General features: G+C 41.7%; 3 protein-coding genes across 3 annotated transcripts in view; all 3 read right to left on the bottom strand.

The window, feature by feature from the left end:
• Positions 1–15,082, bottom strand: part of LOC129758727 (U3 small nucleolar RNA-associated protein 14 homolog C-like) — a 138,447-nt gene that overhangs the window by 14,810 nt on the left and 108,555 nt on the right.
• Positions 4,987–8,347, bottom strand: LOC129758724 (uncharacterized). Its single transcript, XM_055756328.1, has 2 exons — positions 5,080–8,347; positions 4,987–5,022 (listed from the first exon to the last, which is right to left on the bottom strand). Exon 1 carries the CDS (start codon positions 8,118–8,120, stop codon positions 5,649–5,651), a length of 2,472 nt encoding a protein of 823 aa, XP_055612303.1. The 5' UTR covers positions 8,121–8,347; the 3' UTR covers positions 4,987–5,022; positions 5,080–5,648.
• LOC129758721 (uncharacterized) lies at positions 8,347–12,324 on the bottom strand. Its single transcript, XM_055756324.1, has 3 exons — positions 12,011–12,324; positions 11,877–11,951; positions 8,347–11,819 (listed from the first exon to the last, which is right to left on the bottom strand). Exon 3 carries the CDS (start codon positions 11,722–11,724, stop codon positions 8,350–8,352), a length of 3,375 nt encoding a protein of 1,124 aa, XP_055612299.1. The 5' UTR covers positions 11,725–11,819; positions 11,877–11,951; positions 12,011–12,324; the 3' UTR covers positions 8,347–8,349.

The raw sequence follows: 15,082 nt of genomic DNA, 5'->3' as shown, positions 1-15,082 counted from the left end.
CGAATCACCTGTGCAACGAAGAGATTCATCTCTGTGAAAAATCCCTTCTGGTGGCTCAACTAAACCAGCAGAGATTTGGATCAATTCGGGACTGGACCAGTGTTTTCTTTCGTTCACATCCAGCCATTACACTTGTCAATAAAATCTTCAAGTACCTTCGAAAACTTCCTGAAAATCTTTTCGGATACTGCTGGAGTTTCTATAAGTACACTTCTGTATTTGGTACTTTGGTACTCGATAGCGTTTATCGTTGTTTCAGGGAAGTGTAGTGATGCGACCATGCGATGATTGAGTTATACGAAAGGGATGTGTACGTCCTCCTGGAAGATAGAATTTTATATTTTTATTTAAATCGACTTTCATTTTTGTAAAACAACAGTTCGTTAGGAAACCTCTATAGTTTTTTTTTAATTTTATTCCACCAACTCACCTCAGACCTCCTCTGCTTCCTGTTTGGTCCGGTTGTCTCATGGCTCGAGTCGATGGTATTATTTTCTGGCTATCTGCCGCTACGTTTTCCTTACCACCCGAAAAACCAAAAGGAGGCGACATAATTCCATCGGTAGTACCTTTTAGATCAAAATTTCTTAGTTAGAAAACTGCAATTTGTAGAAATTGTAATTACCTACTAACCTGATCCAATTGCGGGTACATTCTTCTGGCAAATGAAAATCCTCTAGTTTTCTGAATGCAGCAGGGCATTAGTGGCAACAGGTCCAGCCGTCTTAACGATTCCTTTGCCTACATCCTTAGATCCAGTCGGACAGAGAAGTTTTGAGTGAATTTCGGTTGGCAGTGTTCTCGTTTTCGGCTTCTTCAGGCTAGGTCGTCGAAAGGACTGGTCTCAACACGGCACAAGCTTAGGTTCATCATATTGAGCTCCTGCTTTTTGATGTTCCGGCGTTTCAGAGGGAATGCACTGTGAGCACTCTGATGGGGATTCCATAGTTCCTGTTATTGTAAATTTAGTTTTAGCAATCTGGTTATTTGTTAAAATCTTGATACTACACTAACCTGATCCGGTTGCCTCCGGCCGGAGGAATAAAAATTAATTCTGGAAGAAGCCGCACGCTGATTCGCCGGGAGTCGCCGTAATCGACATCTTAATGAGAGCTGGATTGCTTGTTCACCTATTCCAAAGATAATGTCCGCATTTCCACAAGAACCCTTCGGAAGTTTTGAAATTCGATGCGAATCACCGACCAAAAAAACAAAATGGCGATTTAAAAAGTACGCACGCTGGAAGTTTAATTGGAAAAACTTTTGAGATGCATACAAAATAAGGAACGAAAAGTATGCAAACAAAAGAAAATACCAAAAAACTCTCGGTTGCATAAAAATAACGTACTCGGTAAGTTTTCGAAAGTTTGCGTGTACCTGTTTTAACCCATTATGAAAATTATGAAATTTAACTTGTTTGACCCTTCTGGCGTTTTCAATATTCTTTCAATGAATTACAAACATTAAATTAATGATTAGATTACAATATTAAATTTTGTTTTTCTATTAATTCCGTAAAATTAACAAATTTGGGTCGTTGCACGCAGAAAAATCTATAGACATATCAGTAAAATTACGCGTCTACTCGACCATAAATATGCTTGTTTAGTTCTGACCCGAAAATTCGATCAGGCCAACGCAGAAAATTATCCGTTGCCACGAAATGGATTATGGCTGCAGCCAGGACGAATGATTTCGTGGTCGGAAATAAAATTCGAGGCTTACTGGGGGAAGTCATGGCCAAGAACCTGGAAAAAAAATAAAAGTATTTTGTAAAATCATGACAATGCAATGATATCAATATTGGAAAAATATTAAAACTAACGAAATGAAGAGTTAATCACCGTAAATTTGTTTAATGAAATTATTTTATCGGCTATATCGGTGAAATTGTATATTCTTTGAGAAAGAATATTTAAGAATTGAAAGAATATAGACGGATAGAAGATTAGAATAAGGTGAAAGATGTTGAAAATGAGCGGGAGGGTAATTTTAATTTGAAAACTTTTCATCACATTTCATCGTTTTGTTCCTCACGGGCCTACTACCTTGCAGTGGTTGATACTGATAGAGTTGTAGCAACCACCACACAATAGTAGGCCTAGCGTGGTTCGTCCCACAAGCGGAAACTTGCAGTACGAACGAACAAAAAGATGAAATGTGATCGCTCAGAAAAGCTTCAAATACGACCGAGACACATTTATCGATAGATGCGGTTCTCGGTATTGTATCATTACGTGCGGTCTAGTCGGTTTTTTTGACTATTCGCGCTATGGTCGATGGTCCGATACGGTCGTATTTGAAGCTTTTCTGAGCGATCACATTTCATCTTTTTGTTCGTTCGTACTGCAAGTTTCCGCATGTGGGACGAACCACGCTAGGCCTACTATTGTGTGGTGGTTGCTACAACTCTATCAGTATCAACCACTGCAAGGTAGTAGGCCCGTGAGGAACATAACGATGAAATGTGAAGAAAAGTTTTCAAATTAAAATGACCCTCCCGCTCATTTTCAACATCTTTCACCTTATTCTAATCTTCTATCCGTCTATATTCTTTCAATTCTTAAATATTCTTTCTCAAAGAATATACAATTTCACCGATATAGCCGATAAAATAATTTCATTATTAAAACTAACTTTGATTGAATTGAGGGTTCCTTCCGCTGTGTTTTTTTCCTGCACCTTCCGGATTGGTCCCCCGGGAATGAATGTTTGTCCGCTGCAGAATATTGTCCAAGTGGATGTAAATATCTGATAACAATTTTAACTATTTGAGAAAAGAAAAACTTGAAATATACCCAAGTAACCACACAGAAAAAATTTTTGACTATTACATGTCACTGAAAATTGCAACCTTTAAAATAAATCACCTGTAATTAACAAAACCTGTAATTTTAAATTGTTTTCCTTGAAAGTAAACGAAGATTCATTTATTATTACAGCAAATGTCCTGTAAAAAAGTTGTATACTAAAAATTAAATGTCACGTAATCATGTTATCGAGCTGTAAATTTACGGTAAATGTCCTGCTCCTTTTTGTTACAGGACATTTGCGTAATTTTACAGGAAATAATTTTTGCTGTGCATAAGCATTAAGCCATAACCCTTAATTAGCATTAAATCAACGTTTCTAATGCAACTTAGCATTATATCAACATTCATAATGCTTTTTAGTTTCAAATATGCATTATTAATGCATAGAAGCAATAACAAAAATTAACACTAATGATAGCACTATATGCACATATAGAGCTACTATATAAAGTTAACAAGCATTAAGACTGTAGCACTAGAACTTCCTGTTAATGCTTATATAAAGCTTTTATAAAGCGTAGAAACGTCAAACCCGCGAATGTAAACAAGAATGATGTTTTTCATTTGCTGCGTGTGAGTAAGAAAGACAACAAACGAAAACAATCAGAGCGGGCAGTTGCAGTTGTCTTCTCCCAAAATTTTCCAATACATTTCCAAACCATCTCATGCATACATTGTCTATGAAGTTGTGTGACCCGAACAGTACTTGAAGTACGGGTTTTTTCACCTACGTTATCAGCATCAAGAGTGGTCGAAATGGTAAAGGCGCAAGGAAAGATAAAGGCTGCTGAGGGATCCTCGGTTCGAGACTCATCAAAGTTAATTCATAATTCAATTATAATTACTTCTCATTTCATAGAACACTTAGCAAGCATAATCCTTCATTCAGCAGGTTGATTGATGTTGTAGATAATGATTTTATTTTTTTTAATTTTTGTTCATTTTCCTATTTTGAATTTCCGTTTCACATCAATCATGATCAAACAATTAAAAGATGTTCTAAGTATGCATTATTAATGCTTTTATACGGCTGGCGAAAAATGACGTTTTGATGGTGCTCTAATTCAGCATTTGTAATGCTTATTAAATGCTATGTTGTGATAGCATTTATTCAGCCCGCTATTTCGCCTTTTTAGCATTAAATCTGCATTATATACGCATATAGTGCAAAACAAGCATTAATTCAGAGTTATATATGGGAATATAGTGTTGATTAAGGGCTATGTTTTAGTGCTTATGGTTACTTGGGTATATACACATAATTATGAGATATACTTATCTGGGAAGTACTGGATAAGTCGCCTAGTTCGACATGGACCAGTATTCCAGTGGCAGTGGCATTTCTTTAGGTCGCTGCCACACAGCCTTTGTAAGATGTTCCCTCAGAGTTAAGAAAAAGGAATCTCTTCGAGGAAACATCAAATTTCATTGAGATCCTGTATGTGTTTGTGTTCGTTTTAATAAAAAATTATATTACCGATTCAATACAAAGAATCAAGAAATTTTTTTCAGTAGAAAGTTAGAAGAAATTAAAAATGGTGCAAATGAGCGAGTAGAATTTTATTTAGAAGCATCCCGAATAGACCAGAACTATGGTTTCACATTGATTTGCCATTGAAACTCAATGTGACATTGTTTTTAATGGTAAAAAGAACATCCGAGTTCTAATATTTCATGAATTTGCACTTTTCATATTTTTCGTGTAGGCTAATGATTTTGACAACCGCGGCACGTGGTTTTTTTTCGGACGATTTATTTTTGGTCGGAAGAATTTTTTAGGAGTTTTGGCGAGAGTATTATGGTCGAAATGTTCGAAGATAATCTTAACGGTAAGTTCTACCACTGATAGGCTTAAGAAAACCATTTTTAAGAAACTTTTTTTCTTTATCAATTCTATAGAATAATACGAATCGCAAGTGGCAAAGGATCCGATAGCCAATATGTGAGCCTATCTCGATGACTTTCCACAAGTCTGAGAAGAGGGACAAGATGCCATCGTAAGAATCTAGGAATCCTTCAGTGCAAGCCTGGACCAGCATAGCTATTGGCCAACGAACAGGTGCATACAGCGTTCTGGCGGAAGTTTCACGTTAGGGAAATTTCGTGGTGGTGCCGAAAAAACCAGTGAATTAATAAGTGCTATTAACTAACATGCCTACTGTGGGAAATAAAAACTGTTCCGTAGTACGTTGTATGCGAACGAACTCGACTGTAAATACATTTATTATTAAATGATGATAATGTAAACAATCTCTTATTAACTTACAAATAAGTTTCGCCGTTTACCCTAAGCTCTAGCTCTGGCAACCCTAAACCGTCGGATATCACCGGCTATTTGAAGCTAATGGACGAAAATCATATTTATCTTCGGGTAAATAAAAAGTACACTTGCGTACTTACGCTTTTTCTTTCCTACCGCTCTAATTGAGCTCAACCCGGTACACCTAACCGGAACAACCGAACGGTCACTCAAACTATCAAAGGAAATACAATATTTTAGTGGCAAATTGCGCAGTAAGGAATTTCTATCACCTAACCTCTTCCGACTCACTAAACCGCGAGCACAAAAATCACGCGCAACTGGCCAAATAGCTTCCACCTACTATAAAAAATACATTAAAAGATGATCAAATAACTAATGATCAAATACATACTGTTTTCGCTAAAAACAATTCACTACAAACTAACTAACTGCCAGGTCAAGAAAAAACGTGTCGCAGTTTTGATCAATTTTCTAACAATGACAATTCTTTTTCGGCGCCAACGCGTTGACGTTTGTCCGATCCCGTACCAAGGTTGCCAGTTCTACTAACACCCCAACCCGTAACGTCGTAGTCAATCGACTTTACTCTCCTCCTGCACGTCCAACAGAGCAACCTTTACCGCTGGTCTTTGAAGAGTAGATCCGTCGCAAGTCTCCACGTCGACCTTGTGAACTTGTCCGTCTCGTCCTGGATAAGTCCTCACCACCTTACCTCGGAGCCATCCATTGCGCACGGACTCGTCTACGATGACCACTAGATCGCCGACCTTCAGCGGCCGCGTTTCCGCGAACCATTTCGTCCTGCAGGCTATAGTAGGTAGGTAAGCTTGCACCCAGCGCTTCCAAAACTGGTTTGTTAAGTGTTGAATAACCTTCCAGTTTGGTCGAAGAGGTGTAACATCGTCGATTGGTACCCTTGGTGGTTTGCTGTCCTCGCCGGAACTTAGCCAAAGGAAATGATTTGGAGTCAGCACTTCTTCGTTGGGATCCTCCAGCGGCACGAACGTCAGCGGATGGGAGTTGACTATCAATTCTGCTTCCGAGAGCAATGTTCGCAGTCCTTCATCGTCTAGCCTTTGATGGTGCGAGAGAGTCTTGAACGCCTCCTTCACGGACCGGACTTTCCTCTCCCAAACCCCGCCCATATGGGGGGCAGAAGGGGGGTTGAAGTGCCATTGTGTATGGCTGTTGGTAAAGTAGCTCGCTAACTCCTTATTGATTGCATTAGTTTCTTCTTCCAACTCTCGGGCTGCCCCGCGGAAGTTCGTCCCATTGTCGCTGAATATCTCTTGAGGAGGACCATGCTTAGCGACAAACCGCCGAATTGCCATCCTGCAGGATTCTGCCGATAAAGAATGCACCACTTCTAGGTGCAACGCCCTCACCGAGAGACAGGTGAAAAGCGCGACCCACCTTTTTTCGTCGCTACGTCCTCGTTTGACCAGCAGTGGTCCGAAGTAGTCCAGCCCTGTGAAGGTGAACGGTCGTACATAGGGTTTAACCCTGGGCTGGGGGAGTGGGGCCATTTTTGGAGCCTGTGGTCTAGCCAGATAAACACGACACCACATGCAGCTTTTAATCGCCTTCTTCACACTGGCTCTCATCCGGGGGATGTAGTAACGTTGCTTGAGCTCGTTCAGTACAGTCTCGGTATTGGCATGGCCGTACTTTTGGTGAAATCGCAGGATCAAAAGAGTGGTGACATGATGATCTCTTGGTATTATCACAGGATTTCGAAAGTCGAACGAATAATAAGCCGCTTGAGGGTCGATTCTGCTCGCCATCCGGAGAACACCGGACTCATCGATCACCGGTGATAGCTTCGCTAGGACACTTCCCTTGCCGATACGCTTCCACTGCTTCGATGAAAGCTCAGAACTGCTTCTAAGCGCTTGAATTTCTTCCGCAAACACCTGTCGCTGCACAGCCCGCCAAATGGCTGCTTCCGCCGACACATAATCATCACGATTCAGATCACCACAGGATTCACTAGATTCCACCGGTTCCCGTTTGAAGCGCTTGAAGCGGTGCACGAAATGATACATATAAGCAACTCGGTTGAGTAGCCCATCCCACCGCGAGAAACTTTCCATGTTGACTACAAAATCATCGTCAGACTGACGATGAACGTTTACCGACCGTAATTCGTCTTTGGGTGACTCCAAGCAGGGTTTTTGTTTCGGCCATTCTTCTGTTGGTCGGTACAAGAATTCGGGTCCTTTGTACCACAAACCATCTGGATCGAAGTTGGGACCATTACCCCATTTGGTTCCTTGGTCGGCTATGTTGTCACGGGAAGGAACCCACTGCCAGTCTTCCACCGAAGTATTCGTCAAAATTTCTGCTATTCTAAAACCGACAAATTGGCGATATTTTCGTGGATCCGCACGGAGCCAGGCCATAACAGTCGAAGAATCGGTCCACAGGAACTTTTCGGTAATTTGCAGTGAGTGACTTTCTTCTACAGACTTCAGCAACCGAGAACCAATCACTGCAGCGCCCAGCTCGTTTCGAGGTATGGATTGTGGTCTTAAAGGTGTAACTTTGGCCTTAGCTGCCACCAGAGCGCAGCGGGGAGTATCTCCGTCAACGATTCTAAAATAGGCCGCAGCACAGTAGGCCAGCTCACTGGCGTCCACGAACACATGCAGCTGAAGTGAATTGTAGCTGCCGGTAGTGTAGTTGGGGAAATAACAACGTGGCACTCTTACATTTTCCAACTTCGGTGTCAGTTTGATCCAGCGCTGCCACATATCAAAGTCGTCGTCGCAGATAGGATCATCCCACAGAATTCCCGAACGCCAGATGGACTGGATGAGAATTTTCCCGTGTATGGTGTAGCAGGCCACAATTCCGAGCGGGTCAAAAAGGCTCATGACCACCTGCAACACTTGCCGCTTTGTTGGTCGCGTTTCCCCAGACAGCAACGGGAGTAGATCTGTTCGGAAATCCGCCGAAAATACAAACACATCTTCACTCGGTACCCACATCATACCGAGGACTCTTTCGGTTTTTGTCGTCTTCTCGATGGCAAAGCTCTTCATCTCATCTCCAGTAGTCACCCCAACCCGTTTCAGGAGGTGTTCGGAATTCGACTGCCAACTAGGTATCTCAAAACCAGCCGATCGGTTGACCAAACTCACTTCCAAAGCCAGTTTCGTTGCCTCTTCAATGGTATCACAGCTCGCAAGAAAATCGTCAACATATGTGTTGTCAACGATTGCTTCAGCAGCTTCCGGATAACGATCTTTATGTTCCTGGGCGTTTTTATTCTTAGCAAACTGCTGAACACGGGGAGCATGTTGCCCCGAACGTTGCGACGTCCATTATGTACACGTCGAGCGCAGCTTCTGGATTTTCCCGATACAAAAATCGTTGTGCGTTCCTATCTTCCGGACGAATAATCAACTGGTGGAACATTTGCCTTATGTCCCCAGCGATGGCATACTGTTTCTGTCGGAATCGGCAGAGGACAGATAGAAGCGGCTTCACCAAATCCGGCCCTTTCAAAAGCTGGGAGTTCAGAGAGGTTCCTCCATACGTTGCCGCAGCATCCCAGACTACACGCACCTTCGTTGGCTTGCGTGGATGTCGCACTGCGCTGATTGGCAGGTACCAAATCTTTCTGTCGTCACTGTTGCGGAGCTCGTCTGACGTCGCTTTGTGAACGTACCCCTTCTGCAGATAATCGTCGATTTGCTTGTCAATATTAGTTTTCAGTTCGGGATCTTTCAGCAAGCGCCTTTCAAAACAACCGTGTCGACGTACTGCCATGCTAAAGTTGTTCGGAAAAACCGGCTCATCGCTTTTCCAAAGCAATCCAGTTTGGAACTTTCCGGATGGTGTACGAACTGTCGTCTCTTCGAGCAATCTTCTGGCCCGTCGATCTTCATCGGATTCGGGCGGATTCAATCCGGATATCGCCAGGTTTTCGAATTCAAAATACTGCTGGACCATTTCATGGAGCTCGCGGCTATTGGAGCACTCGCAGACGTGAACAAAAGCACTACCTATCGTCTCAGGTGCTCGTCTTCCACCGAATATTGCCCATCCGAGGCGAAATTTAGCAGCAACAGGTTCTCCTCCGGATCTTTCCCTCTTCTTCAAAGCTAAGTTGAGCTGGGCATTATCGACACCGATAAGAATTCGTGGCACGGCCGTCCGGTAGCTGCTGATGGGAAGTCCACTCAGATGGGGGAATTGGTTCGAGAGACTCTCATAATCCAGGCTCTGCTTCGGTAATTCCAAGCTCTCAACGGTTCTTACGTTCGCCAGCTGATGGATGCGATTGTTCGAAGCACCCGAGATACCTATCTCGACCTTACGAGAGTTACTTTCACTTCTCGTGACGTTACTAGTCCACTGCAAGCAAAGCGGAATTCTTTCGCCCACCAAGCCCAGTTCGTCGATAAGTTCGTCTTCGACCAGCGTCAGGTCGGATCCGTCATCCAGAAAAGCAAATGTGGACACCGACTTCCCGTTCGCGTGAAGAGTCACGGGAAGTATTTTGAAGAAAGTGGTGCCTTGCTGGTGTTGATGATGGGCAGTTACCGATACCGAAGATTCCGATCCTTGACTCTTGAGAGTCGAACAACTTCCTGGATGTAGCAGTTTATGGTGGGGCTCAGGGCATCCATTGATCCCGCAAGGCTGCTTGTTTCGGCAAGGCCACCTTCCATGCGGCGCCAGACAACGCTTACACATATCCGTTTCACTGATGAACCTCAGCTTCTCTTCGAGCGGCAACGTTTCGAACTGCTTACAAGTTCGGACTCTGTGCGTTGTACTTTTGCACATCAGGCACGGCTTTAGCACCGGAGTAACTTTCGAAGCCGGTGGTCCAGGCGCTGAGGACACGGAGGCGGAATGTGCGTTCAAATAAACTGGCTTCTCCTTTCTCACAACACCTTTTGTGGCTTTTTCATTCAGACCAACATCCGACGTCAATTTCACCTTGCATGCCGCTGTTCGATAAGCCGACACAAACGCACAGAAATCGCCAAGCGATGGTTCCGGAAGAGCTGCTAACTTCATACCCCATTGTAGCTGCAAGTCGGGTGGAAGCTTAGCAACAAGCTCTGCCAGCAATAGTGGATTGTCCAAATGGGTGTTCAGTTTCGCTGACTGCATGTACGTCACCATGTTGCGTACCTCTCTGCCGAACGTCACAAGCGTCTCCAATTTCGTCACAGACGGCTGAGCGGTTTTCCGGATCTTGGATAGCAGACAGTATACAATTTGGTCTGGCCTTCCACACTCGGCTCGTAGGATGTCGATAATTTCCGGGATTGCATCCGGCAGCGTTAGAATATTCTGAACCTTTTCGCGAGCGCTACCAACAAGACTTTTCTGTAGCCTAGCAAGGTTCTCGTCGGGTTGTATGCCACACATGGCCGTTGTCGATTCAAATGCACTCAAGAACATGGGCCACTCGAGTGGGTCCCCGGAAAACTTGGGGAGGTCTCTAGAGACAACTTGACGCGCCGCCAGTTGCTGTGGCGTAATCATGCGACCTGTAGCATGAGGAAATCCTTTACCCAAATCTGCTGACACTGTTGGTGGAACTGTAGGCGGGTGCTGCTCGGAAGCTTGCCAAGCACACGGCTGTACATTCAAACCAAAGTTCGGATGCCTGACTGGGTTGTTGATAAAGACTCCTCCCTGAGGGTGCGCAAACTGATAATCAGCACCAGATGACGGCATGTCAGGAATATTTGGAAAATACATCGTCCCGTAGGGGTTATTCATCACTGGAAATCCAGGGAACTGCGACGAGCTCGGCGGTGGCAATGTTAGCGGATTCACTGGTACAGGTGGAACTGGATTCTGAGCCACTGGCGGAAAACGTGGATTCGAATCAAGATAATTGCTCCTTGGGCCCGGTGCTATAGCTGGGGGAGGATTTCTTACTGGAATCTCTGCTTGTTTTGGCGCAGTGCTTGGTTGAATCTGTTGACCTGATTGAATTATTGCTTGCATTCTTTGCCGCTCCTCTCGCTGTTGGATGGCGGGATGTGGGTTCGCACTTGGAGCCACTGTCTCGGGTTTCTGCTGGACTGGGGTAGAAGTATGCACGAATCCGCATTGTTGTTCCACCCAACCGGCGATACTTCGATGACTTTTTCCTCCTACGCTACGATCACATCCTTCATTGAGCTCTTCCAAAGCTATTTCTGCTTCTAGCTGCTGCTTTCTAGCAAGAAACTCGCGATCCCGTTCCGCTTTTTGATCCTCCAAATCCTTTTGCTCTTTCAGGTGCCTTAAACGAAGATGAGCAATAGCATTGACTGAGACGACTGATCCGGCATTCGAATTAGACGAGGATTGAAGTCTTCCGAAATTTGGATCGTCCTGTCTCCCTCTTATTGGACCGGTGGTATTATCATGACGTTCAGCGGCGCGAGCTGAAGCAAACGTTGTGTGTGCTTCGGGCGAGTTTATGTTGCCGGTTTGAGTCGAATTAACTGCGTTGTGACTAGCTACGCATCTGCAGCAGAGCCAGCTTCGATCGGCTATGGTAGCCGTAACACCGGCGCATCCATAATGTTGCCATTGCGAACACTCGTCACAAGCGACCATGCTCTGCGCTGAATCCGGGCGGCGACATGTCACGCAGTTGAACAGCTCTCCGGTAGGGCCTTCCATCATCGGTTCCAGGTTTAGGTTGCTCGTTGCAGCTTTATTTTCGAGATTTGTGGGAAATAAAAACTGTTCCGTAGTACGTTGTATGCGAACGAACTCGACTGTAAATACATTTATTATTAAATGATGATAATGTAAACAATCTCTTATTAACTTACAAATAAGTTTCGCCGTTTACCCTAAGCTCTAGCTCTGGCAACCCTAAACCGTCGGATATCACCGGCTATTTGAAGCTAATGGACGAAAATCATATTTATCTTCGGGTAAATAAAAAGTACACTTGCGTACTTACGCTTTTTCTTTCCTACCGCTCTAATTGAGCTCAACCCGGTACACCTAACCGGAACAACCGAACGGTCACTCAAACTATCAAAGGAAATACAATATTTTAGTGGCAAATTGCGCAGTAAGGAATTTCTATCACCTAACCTCTTCCGACTCACTAAACCGCGAGCACAAAAATCACGCGCAACTGGCCAAATAGCTTCCACCTACTATAAAAAATACATTAAAAGATGATCAAATAACTAATGATCAAATACATACTGTTTTCGCTAAAAACAATTCACTACAAACTAACTAACTGCCAGGTCAAGAAAAAACGTGTCGCAGTTTTGATCAATTTTCTAACAATGACAATTCTTTTTCGGCGCCAACGCGTTGACGTTTGTCCGATCCCGTACCAAGGTTGCCAGTTCTACTAACACCTACATTTTTTTAAATAAACATTGCGAACATGACAGAAAAATATAAAAATTTTATTTAAATATCACAATATTTCTAACATTGATTTTTATCTTCCATAAAACATCGAAGATTCTATGAAAAACTGAACAATGAAAATAAAAGTATATTCATGGTTTTATTGTGAAAAACTGGAAGCTGTTATAACCATGAACTTTATATTTTTGAGCTTTCCAATGTATGGGGAATAGTCATTTTTTTCATGGTCACGCTGCATAACAATACCCCTTTTTCATGGTTATTTTCGTCAAAACGATGAAATGTATGGTCGTAAACTATGAATTCCAATGTGCATTCACGATATCGTGGACCATAGAAATGATTGTGCCAACCATACAATTGATGGTAATGTGAACATGAACTTCATGGTTTTTTCACGGTGCAAGTCTATTCATTCACTACATAACCCATATTTTAACTTTTGACCTTTCTTTTGAAAAATCATTTATAGCTATAAATGATTTTTCAAAAGAAAGGTCAAAAGTTAAAATATGGGTTATGTAGTGAATGAGGAAAACATATTAAATAAATATTCCGTTTAATGATTGAATCCTGAACAGTTTCATGATAAATATCAATCGATTTGTATCAGTGTTCCGACAGAGATTTCAGTTACTCTGTTGGAAGCTTTGAGAAAGAGCTTTTGCTTAACAACATGTTGGAATAAAAGAGAAATATGTAAGTGAAAGAGAGAGACGATCTAGGGCTGATCTAAAGCCGTGCTTAACCGGTCTGGTCATTCTAGTTGCAATGCTTGCGATAGACGTTTGCGTTTTAATTTGTTTTAATTATACGCGTTATTCGAAATTCGGATAAGATGTTCGAGCTGCAATAAAGCGCAGAACACGACAGGTTAGTTTTGTAAATGTCGTATGACCAACTTGACAACTAAACTAGCGGAGAATAACACAGTTCTTATTTTCATCTCCACAGTAAACGAAAATTACCGAGTTCGGTAATTTTTTTACCGAAATCCTAACATGTGTAAATCGTTAAACTGTTCGGTATTTTTTTCGGTAAAAAATAAACGAACATCGGTAAATCGATTCTTCATTTACCGATGTTCGTTTATTTTTTACCGAAAAAATTACCGAACAGTTTAACGATTTACACATGTTAGGATTTCGGTAAAAAAAATTACTGAACTCGGTAATTTTAGTTTACTGTGTGGCACAAACGTCCATTTTTCAATCGACAAGTTTGATCCCATATGCTTCTCCTCAAATCTGGATTAATGCGGAAGACATTCTCGAATCTCTAGAAGAAAAAAAAATACTACTGCTACAATCATATTTTTAGATGAAAGTCCTTAATCACTGTAAAGTGTCTTCCTAAATGAGCTGATTTTTCAGTCCAGCATCAGAGCATGTTTTAACTATCAGTTACGGATTCCATTTTTTGCTGTTTATTATCAGTTTTTCTTTTTTCGGGCCTTGCTATTCCTCTGCTTTAGGTCATGCCTTATCGTAGACCCATTAATAAATCCCGGGTTCATAAATCACGGAGCATCAGTAATAGAAGCATATTGGGAAATATATTAAACGAGATTCTATCACATTCTATCGCAAAGGATGAGTAAGCATGTTAAACCTTTTCACTTTGTAAGATTGTCCGTTTTTAATAAAATAAAAAAAAAAGTTATATTTTTCTTCACTATTTTCACTATTTGACAAGGGTGGTAGAGAGCTAACTTTATAACACTTTAAGAAATACTAAAATAACAAATTTATGTATGTTATGTATGAAGTCACAAACAAATTTTTAAGATTTGTGCACACTTTTGACAAAAAGATTTGAAACTTTCAACATTGAGACTCGTAAAATATTTTTGTTTTTGGAGTATATTTAAAATTTTGATTCTATTTAAGCCCAACTTAAAAATACAAATTTTTTGCAAATTTTGTCGAATTATTAAAGGCCCAATCGAATCTTTTCCATACAAAAATGATCAATGTTGGTTAACGTATCTCCACTCTAAGTAAAGCGATCACGTTGAATACAAAACATATCAGTGAAAAAGTCCTGACCCGTAACAGAACCGGTCAAAGATTTTTTTTTTTGGTAGCTTTCTGGGTGTTAATAATGATCCATTAAAGCATGTTAGTAGCTTACAACTCAAACAATGAGCAATATTAACTGATTAAATTTTGGTTTTCTGCCGGGATCATCTCGTTATTATTCGTATAGTTAAGTGTAATTGCTCATTAACCTTGTTCTCAGAGAGAATTTTATGGACCGAACAGGCACTTTAATCTTAATGGCTCATTTTAGCTCGTATCAATTAACTTTATTGAGTGGGCATATGATAAGCTGACATGTACTAATCTCAAATTTTCTTGACGCTAAAGCAAGAATTTTGACAATAACCTTTGGCTGAAATTCGACACACTATTAACCGTATTTCTTGTGCCGTATTCCGAAAAAATGTAGGTCATATTCTCATGACAGGTAACGATGTGGATAATTTCAAATATCCAATTTTTTTAAACGGTTTTTAACCGGCTGATAAAATCAGTTTCTTGAAGGCTCCTGACCTTGATTTCGAACCAAAGCCGTCGTCATCTTTTTATAGCCCATGCATGATCATCTGAACCGTTATCAATTTTCATCACCATTAAGA

Source organism: Uranotaenia lowii, chromosome 3, assembly GCF_029784155.1.
Source record: "Uranotaenia lowii strain MFRU-FL chromosome 3, ASM2978415v1, whole genome shotgun sequence".
Taxonomy (NCBI): domain Eukaryota; kingdom Metazoa; phylum Arthropoda; class Insecta; order Diptera; family Culicidae; genus Uranotaenia; species Uranotaenia lowii.
The sequence above is the reverse complement of the archived record's forward strand: the minus strand, read 5'-3'. Positions and strand labels throughout refer to the sequence as shown.

Coding starts and splice junctions, on each gene's coding strand:
- LOC129758724 (XM_055756328.1), bottom strand. CDS start 8,120: ATGAAGAGCTTTGCCATCGAGAAGACGACAAAAACCGAAAGAGTCCTC.
- LOC129758721 (XM_055756324.1), bottom strand. CDS start 11,724: ATGATGGAAGGCCCTACCGGAGAGCTGTTCAACTGCGTGACATGTCGC.